General features: G+C 36.5%; 1 protein-coding gene across 4 annotated transcripts in view; it reads right to left on the bottom strand.

Moving 5' to 3' along the window:
* Window positions 1-3953: 3953 nt before the first annotated feature.
* Window positions 3954-12546, bottom strand: part of MCM8 (minichromosome maintenance 8 homologous recombination repair factor) — a 27982-nt gene continuing 19389 nt past the window's right edge. For all 4 annotated transcript variants that reach the window (XM_081148952.1, XM_081148953.1, XM_081148955.1 and 1 more), the window contains 5 exons: window positions 10659-10878; window positions 10155-10364; window positions 8787-8863; window positions 5536-5725; window positions 3954-4340 (listed from right to left, as the gene is read on the bottom strand). In XM_081148952.1, coding sequence (XP_081005078.1) covers window positions 4248-4340; window positions 5536-5725; window positions 8787-8863; window positions 10155-10364; window positions 10659-10878 — 790 coding nt within the window. In that variant the 3' untranslated portion in view covers window positions 3954-4247. The remainder of the gene's footprint in view (window positions 4341-5535; window positions 5726-8786; window positions 8864-10154; window positions 10365-10658; window positions 10879-12546) is intronic.

Raw genomic sequence — 12546 nt, 5'->3', positions numbered from 1 at the left:
CGGGCGGCCGCGGGAGGCGCGAGCGGTTAAGCTCCGGGGCTCCAGGGTAGCGAGCGGGCTGAAGTCCGCGGGGCGGGGAGCGGGGCGGGCGTGGGGCGGGGCCGACGTGCGGGAGGGGACCGGAGCCTTCTCAGGCCCAGCCTGAAACTCTCCCTGCAGAGGTTCCCCTTCAGGTGCGCGCGGCGGTCTCCGGGCCCAGGTTTAAACATTGATAAAGTTGCCCGAAAAAGTAATCGGTGCTCACTCCCAGCTCTTCTCCCTCTTCTGAGTGTTGCATATGCCAAAAATAAGGGTTTTAGGAAAATGTCAGTAATAACCTAAAAGGGGCGTTCATTATAAGCAAGCTATATATATTATTAGTGCATTATCCTACTTCCTACTCCCAACAACTCTAAGACAGGGTCCATTATTACCTTTACATCTTTACAGATAAGGAAACCTAGGCTAAAAACTTATTAGAAATATCCAAAATAATAATGTTAATTGTTCATTAACTGGTTGATATTATACATTAATACAGTATGTGTCATACATTATACTTACTGATATTAACGTTCAGTAATGTCGCAACGTTGCAGAACTGTTTTCCTATTCAGTTCTGAGTCAAATTGAATTTGAATGTTTCTTGCTGTTGAAGGGGAGCCGTTTGCCACTCCCAAAGGGGCTATTTTAGGCTGGGTCCTTTTTAACAGCAGACATGGGAGAAGCGCTGAAGACCAAGTAGAAGCTACTCTTCCTGAAAGGATATTGACTTTTATAAGGGAAATCCCCACTTGTAAGCGTGTTTCTCTCAGGTACCAGGACCGTCTTCACCATCGATGGAGAAGGCGTGGATTAAATATATACAACAATCTTACCCTTGTTGACAGTGCTTTCCCTGGTAATCTCTCCTGACTCTCCACCTCCAACATCTTTTGTTTTTTAGCAGAAAGTGATGGCTCCTCCCATTTGGCCATCTACTCAGTGCTCTCGGGTCTCTCCCATATATACATGGGGTACACACGTCATCAAATTTAAACTTGCTTTTCTCCGTGTCCACCTAAGAAACATCTAAACCTGTAGAGAACTTTGATGAGTTTATCTGAGCCAAAATGATGATTGCTGGGAAATAAAATCTCAGTGGATTGAGAAAACGTAACTGCACAAAAACTCCATTTCTTCAACATGACCCTTTCACCTGCCCATCCATTCCTTTCCTTTACATTAAGCCCTTATGACATCAGATTCTGGTCATCATCAAAACTGTCTGAAGAACAAGAAAGGCTCAGGTCTACTGACCACAAAAAAGTTTTGGTCAAATTAAAGAGACCACCTCAGTCGTGTTACCACACCCTCATGACACTAGACAGAATGACGTCACGGTTGACATCAGGACCTGATACAGTGATCAACTACCCCCTACCCTAGCCCCAACCAATAGGTAAAGCTCACAACCTTAACTCCCTTAACTCCCCATGATTAATAATTTTTTCTGTATATAATTCATTCCCATATGAACCATCAGGGAGCTAGGTTTTATTTTTTTTTAAACTATTATTTTTTAATCTGCACCCAAGGATATTTTTTCCATTGCTTTTTCAAGACAGTGGGAGGGAGAAACTTCAATGTGAGAGACACATCAATTGGTTGCCTCCTGCTCACACCCCGACAAGGGCTGAGCATGCATGCAACCAAGGCCAAACCTGCAACTGAGGTACATGCCCTTGGCCAGAATCAAACCCGGGACCCTTTGGTCCATGAGTCGACACTCTAACCACTGAGCCAAACCGGGTAGGGCATGGGAGCTAGGTTTTAGAGTGCTTGCTTACCTGTGATTCTGGGCTTGGCACTGTTTCCTTAAAATAAACCTTTACTTTCTTTGCTGCCAACTCCTGTTTGAATCTTATTGGACTTTGATGTGTGCAAGCACATGGTGACAAAAATGTTCTGGAATGGCAGATTTGCAGCTTATTTTATACATTAGAATAAAAGGAGACGACATTAAGGAGGGTTACATGAAATTGGTGGTAGATTAAGAGGGTGGGAGAAAGCAAAGCAGGGAAATCTCTGTGATTGGATAAAAAGCAAAATGGAGAAACATACTTCTTTCACATTGATGGGTACAAGACAGTTAATAGGATTTATAGCACAGAGAGGTGGTCTGAAGGAAGGTAACAATGAGGAGTTCTGTGGTCTCCTTCTCTGGAGCTAGCAGTTGTGCCTTGAGGGGTCTGGAAAAGAAAATTACTCTATAGACATTTCAAAGTAATCTTAGATGCAAAAATTACCTTAGATGCAAAGAAGACAATATAGGCAGGCTCACTAAAGGTAAAAATTTATCTTTGTCAAGGAAGATATAGGCCTAGGACATGACTACCTGCCATGACCAGCTTTTAGTTATGTTTATACCACCCTATGTGGTTACTTTAGGTCTCTGAGTTTGTAAGGTCCACCATGCAGTCTTCCTCTGAGCTTATCAGGTTTAGTATGTAGCCCCTTTTTCCACATTATGCTAATCTGTCTCATGTCCATTTGATTTTTAGACCAGGCAGAACAACCTAGAAGGGTGGAAGAAAAATTATTTTTCCTCCCCCAGTTTTGGAGAGCCAGCCAGAATTCACTGGCTAGAACACTGCTAGCTCCCAGGACTGCTGCAGCTGAGAGGTCTGTGACAAACAGCCAGCCAGAGCTAAGCTTCTTATCCTGACAGCCTCCCCGATCTGTCTGCAAGGTTCAGTGGAAGTTAGAAGTAGTGAGCTAAATTTAGATTGGCAGGAGAAAATATTTGTGAAGCTAGCTTCTTGAGCCTATGGATTCTTGGGTTTTTTCATTGTTTTGTCTATGTCTCTTGTGTTGTCACATGGACACAAAAGTGGTATATACAAATTCAGTAACTAAAAGTAACATCACAGGGTGTTCTGATCATAAATTAGTTGGTATCAGGGAAAATGGCACCAGAATGGCACCTTGGTTCAGCAACCTCTGTGCTTGAGTTCTGGCTAAGAATTCAGAGCCAAGACTCAAACTATAAGATAAAGTTTTAGAAAGTCACAGAGTTACAAGAAGTGAACTGTAAAAAAAATGGGCTCAGGAAACAAGTTACAGAGGCAAAAGAAGGGGCCATTGGAGCTTAGGAGAGAGAAGGGTAGGTAAAAGGTAACGTGCCTGGGAGAAGAGTAGGGGAGCAGGAAAGGCAGTATGTGATCAAAATCTATTCTACCTGTTGAGCAACAGCAGTGAGTAAAGCAAAGTCTTTGTCTTTAGGAGAGCAGTTTCCAAGAAGTTAAAATAGCCTATAGTACTCGATTTGTTAGTACGTCTGAGAAGAGACTTAGACTTGCAGTGGAGCCTTAGGGTCAAATTAGTGGTAGGTACACAGAAAATTAAGTAGTTAAAAAACAAATTAATTATTAATTCTAGAGAAAACAAAAAGTACAAGGAAATGAATAATATTCATTATAATAATGTAAGGGCTAAATACAGATTTAATTAAAAATTGTGGTATATAACTAAATTGGAAAGAAATGGTCAAGTGTGTAATATGTATGTAAGAGGGTTTAAGAGAACAACATTCTGACCTGTAGTCAGAAGTTAATGATTTTTAAAACTGAAAATTTAAGAAGTAGCAATATTGCATGTCCTTTAGAAAAATGGAGGTAAATAGGAACACAGCTGAAATTCAGCAGAAAATTAGGGAATATGGAAGTACAGGTTTTAATGCCTGCGCATCAAAGGGCTGTGGGTTCGATTCCCGGTCAAGGGCACATACGCGTGCTGCAGGTTCCATTCCTGGCCCCGGTCAGGGCACATACAGGAGGCAACCAATTGATGTGTCTCTCTCACATAGATGTTTCTCTCTCTTCCCCCTCCTCCTTCCCTCCCTTCCAATCTCTTTAAAAAAAATCAGTGGAAAAAAACATTCTCTGGTGAGGAGTAACAAAAAACTATGAAATATAAGACTAAAAGAAAACAATGTCACCCCAAATAAATTTAATTTAAAAAAAAAAAAAAAAGAATCAAAGACAGGTCAAAAACAAAACTGTAAGTAATTTATAATTACATCATTTAGATTAAAAACATTATTTTTAATCTGTAGAAGAAACTGTAAAAATTAACAAATAACTATCACTTTTTTAATTAGTTCAACACTCTATTATATTACTTTTGGGATGTCATTTTTCAGAACAGTATTTTTTCTGCATATTCTTCATTCTTGACATGGCTTTAAAATGCTAATAAACCCAGGAGGTCCTAGCTTGGTAGTCCTTTTATACAGTTTGAAGCTGATAAACCTTGGGGCCTTTTTTCAAGAGGTAACCTTGCTCATTTAGTGATCCAATAAAATTTTCAAAATCAGCAACCTGGAAGAAAACATCAAAAGAGTTAGCCCAAACAAAACAAAATAAAAAGAGCCCACTAAGTAATGTTCAAAAATATGATTTTTAAAATTAATCTTTCAAAAATGTACAACTGTCAAGTTTCTTGGGCAAATAAAATTATATGTACTTATGGACAAAAATGCCTATATATGAGCTTTGGATTCTATAATGCAGAGAATCTTTTATATTTGTTTTAGCTTAACATCCAAACAAAAATTTGACTAACTTTTGAAATTAAGTAGGCAATTTTCCATATAAACTGTTTTACATGGCGGAAAAGGGGAAGGAGATTAAGAAGTATATCCCCCCATGACTTATAAAATAAGTCATGGGGGGATATAATGTACAGCATAGGGAATAGAGTCAATAATATAGTAACTATATATAGTGAGAGATGATTACTAGACTTATTGTGGTGACCACTTTGTAAGGTATATAAATGTTGAATGAATATTGTATACTACCTGGAACTAATATAATATGGCATGTCAACTATAATTAAAATAAATTTTAAAAATAAATTTAAAAAATAAACAAACAGCCCTGGCTGGCATGACTCAGTGGCTAGAGCCTCGGCTCGAGCACCAAGAGGTCACAGGTTCGATTTCTGGTCAAGCGCACGTACCTGGGATGCAGGTTCAATCCCCAGGGCAAGTGCGGGAGACAACCAGTAGATGTTTCTCTCTCTCTCTCTGTTTCTGTCCTCCTCCCCTCTCCCTTCCACTCTCTCTAAAAAATCAATGGAAAAAATATCCTTGGGTGAGGATTGACAACAACAAAAGCATTAATAAATAAACAAAGAAGTCTTATTACATCCATTTTCACCAAACTTTTCTGTTGGTAGAGCAGGTAGAACCATGTCCATATAACAAATGAAGAAACTGAGGTTAAAAGACATTAAGATGACTTGCCCACAAGAAATTGTCAGAATAACATGTTTCCCCATAACTATCATGATACTGAAAAAACTTTGAAAAGAGGTAGGTAAAGATAAAAACTTTTTTTAAAGCTCTACACAGTTAATTTGATAGCTTAAGTAAAGAAAACAAGCTTGTTTTTGTTTCCCAAAATGCCTATTCCATTCTTTTAATCCAAATCTTTTGATATTTAAAAATTCTATTATATGTTAATAAGGACCTACTGACATAAAAAAGATTTAGTATTTAGTTTATCATACCTGAATATTTAGCTCTCTGGCAATCTGCCGAAGTTGATGAAATTGAAATAAATTATTGTAAGTTCTTTCAGCAATGTTGTTGAGAGCAGAAATAAATCTTTTTGCTGTTGACCTATTGCTCATTCCAGAACCATGCTGAGATCGCTCAAAATCTAGGTTCCCAAATTCATCAGAGTAAGTTCCCAGCATGCTTAATGGGAGGGGAAGAAAAACAAAGTTATCCAAGGTGGCATGGCTGCAGAAGTTTTTATTTCAGGCCTCCAGATCATAAGAAGAAAAATGTGGAAGTAGCCATAAGGCCTCGTGTAGCAGAGATTTAAACATGCATTTACTGAGTGTCCACTATGAAATTCACTATGGTATGGACTGAGGATAAAAATACTTTGGACAGTTACCACTTTTAAAAAATTTCTTAATTTTAAAAACATAAATATATATATATAGCCCGGCTGGGCATGGCTCAGTGGTTGAGCGTCGACCTAGGATCCAGGAGATTGGGGTTCGATTCCTGGTCAGGGCACATGCCCACGTTGCAGTCTCAATCCCCAATCAGGGGCGTGCAGGAGGCAGCTGATCAATGACTCTCTCATCACTGATGTTTCTATCTCTCTCTCTCCCTCTCTTTTCCTCTCTCTGAAATCAATAAAGATATATTTTTTTAAAAAAATAAATAAATACATAAATATAACAAATATCTGGAATATTTCTTTTGATCCATGAAAAAAAGAAATTTTAAACATTCTAAATTTGGATTTTACTGGGTAAAGTACGGCATCTGGCAAATAAAAAGGTGTTTAAAATACTCTGAGAATAAGTTAGAAGGGTTCTGCTGACTTGCAGTAATGATTGTTAGATATTAAAGGATACATCTATTACCTCCTGTTCTCTGCTGCTCTCTCTTATTTTCACAATACCATCAAGAAACATGCACTTGCCAAATAAATTTTAGCCAAAAGTCTGAAAACACCAGTTAGATATAATTAGCTGTCCTCTCTAAAACAGCCCTATTGCAGATCCTTTACCTGAATTCTGTGTCTGTATATTAGGACAGATACAACCTCACAGTCAGGCTCACAGGCAAATATGTTAATCAGAAATTAATCAAATATAAATTGGTCACCTACTAAGCTTATGGTGGGTGAACACCCTGTTCTTAAGGAGATCAAAGAAATGAGTTTAAAGGGTTACTAAAAACACAGCTTCATTTGGTTCCCTAAACACATAAGACCCTACATGAAAAAGAATGAATTGTACAAATAAGAATATGTCATTCAAATAAGACTGTAATAAATGATAAAACAATAAGATAGATGAGTATGTGTTTCTTCAGGAAATAGAGTATAATCTTATGTAAAGCTTTTATGATTAACTATTCTACCATATAACTTACCACATGCTCATTTCTCAGACACTTGTAAAAAATGCTTTAGGCTACTATATTGATTATAATAGTTAATATTTACCTTAATTATATTTAGCATATACTATCTCATTTAGTTCTCCCAGCAATCCTATGACTTAGGGACTATTCTTATTCCCATTTTACATATGAAGAAACAAAGTCTAGTAAGGTTAACCGACTTGCCAAAAGTTACACAGCTAATGAGTGACATATCTGGGATTTGAGTCTGAGCTATATGCTTCAGATTTGAAGAAATGTAAAATATTTGAGCTGCTTTCCTGAAATAGGAAAAACTCACAATGATCGCTATCACTTTATATAGCCTCATTGCATACCTCAGCACCAGCCTTTGTGGTATGTTTTACACAAGTAGAGACTGAGGAGCAGAGTGTTACTTATTGTGGCAGCTCCAGGTCAGACTGTAAAGCCCATGCTCTTCCAGCTGTGTTGTACCACTTTTACTCAGAGCCAAAAAGAAACAACTAGGCAAAGTCACCTGGTTCCGACTCCAAGCAAGCCCCAAAATAGGGTCTCTTAGGGAAAAAAAATCCGTTTACTTTCGAATAGAAATTACTTAACAAAATAATTTCATTTTTAAATTAATGTATTTTTGGCCTTGGAAAAGTAGATTCCTAACATTTATATTTTAACTGCTATGAGAGCATATTAAAAAGAACTAATTTCTAATAATTATACATTCACACAGTGGAATACTATGCAGTTGCAAAAAAATAAAAGGAAGCTCTTTAGGCACTGATACGGAATCATCTCCAAGATGTACTGTAAATGAAAAAAGCAAGGTACACAATGTGTGTGGTATGCTATCATTTCTCCATAAAAAGGAAAAAAGAATACAGATATAGAGTTCTGATGAGTATTTTATACCTGAATGTCACAACACAAAAGATACATTGCCATCACTGGGGCAAGGAAGGAAGAACTAGGTAACTAGTAAACTGGGTAGGAGCAAACTTTTTCCACTGTATGTTTTTTGAACTTTGGGATTTTGAAGCATATGAATGTGTGAACCTATTAAAATTTTTTAACTGAAAGAAAAACCTACCTAAAATAATAAGTTTTTGCTTTTATTGATTAAAAAAATCTATGTCTAAGGTAGACATATGATCAGTTAAAATTTAATTTTTTCTTTCTTACCTTCTAGGAATCATGATCTACCAAATGATATAAAATGCAAAGGATACAATTTAGCAATATTTGTTAAAATGCTAAAGTATTTATTTATACTTATACCCAGAAATATTTCTGAGAATTTCTCATATAGGTATACACTTACCCACATATGAAGTATCTTACAGAGATTACTCTTTGTAACACTGTTTGTAATAGGAAAAGAATGGAAAATATTCATGTATCTAGCAATGAGAAACTAGTCAAACTATGGTGTATCTAAACAATTATCTAAACAATAGAATACTATTTAGCTGTAAAAAGAAGGAATTCTCCATGTCCTAATAGGGAAAGATCTCTACATATGTTAAATTTTTTAAAAAGGTACAGAACAGTATAAGTCATATGCTATTTACATAAAAATAATGGGTATTTTGGTGGAGAGGAAAGGTAGATGGTAAATAGGATGGGAGCAAGTCTTCTCAAAATATGTATTTTTTGAAATGATTTTAGAACTATGGGAACGCATTGCACATTCAAAAAAATTTTAATGTAAAGATTATTTACACAGATTTTAAACCAACAAAGTATAGTTTGTTCAGAGAAAAATGTGACCCAAGGGGCTAAATAAAAACAATTTTGCCTGGCCTAATTAAAATCTACATTTGAGATGGAAAAATGACTGGCATTTCATTTAAAACATTAAAAATTTTAATCTTACCTATATTTCATAATTTCAACTATATCTTCAGCATCTTCTTTGGTTGCTTGCTCTCTCAATTCCAACCTTGCTCGTGCCTGTGAAAGAAAAAAACATTTTCAGATAACAAAATGTTATAAATATAGGGTGTCCCAAAAAAATGTATACACACTTTAACAGCTGATAAAACTTAATTTTCACTCCTTTTCAGGTTTAACTGATTTGAAATAATGGGTGAAGCCAGACTAAGCTTTGAACAAAGAAAATTTATCCTCAAGTGCCACTAGACTTCTTTTTTTAAAGATAAAGTTTACGGTACAAAACTGGCACTAGTTGACGAAATGAGGGCGCACAAGTACCAAACAAAATGATTCTTGATGTTTGCGATTCCATTACTTTGTGTTATCAGCAGTGCCTGGACCAGAAAGGTCATCAGTTTGAACACAGGCATTGAAAAAAAATTACTCATTTCTGTAGATTCTTTTAAATTTTGAAAATGAACTGTGTGTTAATAAACAATGACTATAATCATTCACAGTGTGCATACATTTTTGGGGGGCACCCTGCATATTTAACACTGTTTGAGCAGATATAGTATGTCTAAGCTTTTGTTTATTCGTTTGAAACAAAAACTGACTTTTGAAGGAGAGAGCTAAAACATGAAAGTCAGAATTTAAAACAGTGATTTGAAAACTTGAGTATGAAAATAATCCCTCATTTAAAATATGGATTAGTGCTCACTTTGACAGCACATATACTAAAAATATGGGTTAAAATCTATTTTTATCTACTAATATATCTTTCGGAGTGTTCACTTCAGAAGATTAGATTATGAAATATACTTGGGTTTTCCTTGCCTTTTACTTTCAGATAGTCATACTTAACCAATCTGTTAAAACAAAGAGGAGTTAATCAGATTTTAGAAGCAAAAAGCCCAAACTCTGACCTAGCTAATTTTACCTGCCAAAGTTTTCTTAGCATTCCATAGCTGTGAATAGATGTTATTGCTATTAGAAAAATGGGCACTGTCCTATGGACCTGCTGTTCATGAGATCAAATATTCAAGGTATATGATGCATTCCATGTTCCCAAATACTCAACTTTAAATCCCAGCATATTTAGTTAACCTAACCACTCATCACACTACAGGAGTTTCCTAAGTGTCATTAAAAAAAAAAAAATTGCATGGTAAGCAACTGGTCCTGTGCCTAGAAAGAAGTGGCTACACTTTGATTGGCATGTTAAAGATACGACCAAACCTTTTAAAAAACTTATCTATTTCTAATGTCTCACAGTAAAGAGAAAAACCAAATCAATCATGCAGAAAATTAAGAAAAATCATAGTACTACTGCCCCCTTTAAGCTAAGAAAACATCAACTTAAACAAACCTCCGTTAATCGAATCAGAGATTCCAGCTGCCTAGTAGTGATTGGTGAGCTATTTAGCCGCTGGCTTTGTTTCCGGAGCTGAAGGTAAAAATCCTGAAGAATTTGAGCAGCTTCCGTGGATAGCCTTGGATAGACATACTGACGGGCATAACCAATGTACTTTCTCAATAGCTGGTGGGGAATTGGATCTATTGTTTCTCCAGGAACCACCTAACACATGATAAAAAAGCACAAATTACAAGGATAAGTAGCAACTAAAATCTTTCAGCTAAAGTAACTTGTTTAGATAAATATAAAATTCAAGACGACTCTCCAAATAAGCCAAACATGCTGTCATTCTAGCTCTTGGTCTAGTTAATGTAGATTTCAAATATAGTTTACATAAACCCCAGTATTATAATATAAATCGTAACAGTTTATAATATAAAAAGTCTATATACTACTGCAACACACTGGTCTCTGAAATTCAAACAGAAGTGAGGTGAATAGAAGAAACACTTGTACCTTCAGTCTTTCTGACAGTGGTTTATCAGAAACCATTTCGAGTACAGAAGCATTCGAATCTTGACTATTCCGACGAGCCACTGTGGCACTACTAACAGTTCTCTGCTTTCCAGCTCTTATTGCAATTACGTGCTCAGAGAGTAAGTGATCATGATCCTCATTTGGAGTGTCTAGCAGGATAAAGACCAAATCAAATCTGGAGAGCAAGGCACTCCCCATTCTAGAGAGGCATGAAAGAAACGACAATTGAAATAAAAACAGAAAACCTAGAAAACTTGCTTATTACTCAAGTTTCACGTAGAACTTAAAAAAGGTCTTAGATTATAGTAACAAACAATAGCTTTTGGATAACACACCCAACTCCAGAGATGCCAGGCCATATGCCCTTCAACATGTGCACAGCCTTATATGTACCACTTTGGTAGGTTGAGGACATGGCCCTTTCTCACACCTGCCAAAATACTGAATTCTTCTCTATGTTCTGCATCACTACCTATGATGTAAGATCTTTGAATTTTTATGCTAGAATCCTATGATACATCAGAAGTATCTAGTTAATTTTTTTAAATTTATTATTACTTTTTATTTTAATATATCTTTATTGATTTCAGAGAGAGGAAGGGAGAGGGGGAAAGACAGAGAGAGGAACATCAATGATGAGAATCACTGATCGGCTGCCTCCTGCCCGCCCCCGACTGGGGATGGAGCCCGCAACCTGGGCATGTGCCCTGACCAGGAATCAAACCTCAATCTCCTGGATCCTAGGTTGATGCTCATCCACTGAGCCACGCCTGGCCAGGCTAGTTGAGTAATTCTTAATCTTTTATATCTGTTGCTTCACCAACAAATTAAGTCTCTCAAAGCACCTATGCCCATTTAGAAGCAAAAAGCCTCTTTTTTTCTTTTTCCTTATTTATTGATTTTTAGAGAAAGGGAGAGAACAACATCGATTTGCTGTTCCACTTATTTATGCATTCAGTTAGTTGCTTCTTGTATGTGCCCTGAATAGAGATCAAACCTGAAACCTTGGTGTAATCCAGACGACGCTCTAACCAACTGAGCTACCTGGCAACGGCAAGCCCATTTTTTCTTAATGAAGCATCTAATTAGTAATTACAATAAAAATGCTGTCTTCTACTCAATCATCTTCTCTGAACCCACAAATCATAACTCTATCTGAGACAAGAAAACTGAAATCCAGAGTGATTAATAAATTTGACCAATATCCCAAAGCAGGTTTGTGGTACCACTAAAACCAAGAATTTATGTCCCCTCAATCATTGTTCAATAGGATCCTTCTATCTTTCCAATAAAGCACTTTGTCATTTTACTAAGAATACTAATAAATTGACTTCTTTGGTGGTTGGTGATACAAAAATACCCAGATTCTGAAAGTACAATTATGTATTTTACTATGTACCATTTCTATATTAGAGGTAATAATTACATTAATAGTCATTAGAAAATTAGCGTTCCCCTCCCCACACACAAGAATTTAAGGTTCCAGTTTTTCATCTGAGGCATTCTTTTGTCTTTTTCTCCCTTTTGCATCACTTGAGTCTATTTTCCCCTTCCCATACATTTTGTCCAACCTGTGCAGAACAAATTAGAAGAGAACCCATATGCACATACAGACATAAACATTATTTCAGGAAAAAAGTGGGATCATAGCACATATATGAGTATGTAATGTGCTCTTTTCACTTAAAAGCACAGACATGTTTCCCTATCAGTACTTAAAACAAAGCACCACTCATCCTCATAAGACACTATATAGTCTTACTATACCGTTTAACCACTCCCCTATCAAAGAGCATTTTAAGTTGTTTTCAATCTTTGGCAGTAATAAACAATGCTACAACACCCACCCTGTAAACATATCTTTCTG

Source organism: Miniopterus schreibersii (genome assembly GCF_964146895.1).
Source record: "Miniopterus schreibersii genome assembly, chromosome: 10".
NCBI classification, from domain to species: Eukaryota; Metazoa; Chordata; class Mammalia; order Chiroptera; family Miniopteridae; genus Miniopterus; species Miniopterus schreibersii.
Note: the sequence above shows the minus strand (reverse complement) of the source record. Positions and strands in the feature narration are given on the sequence as shown.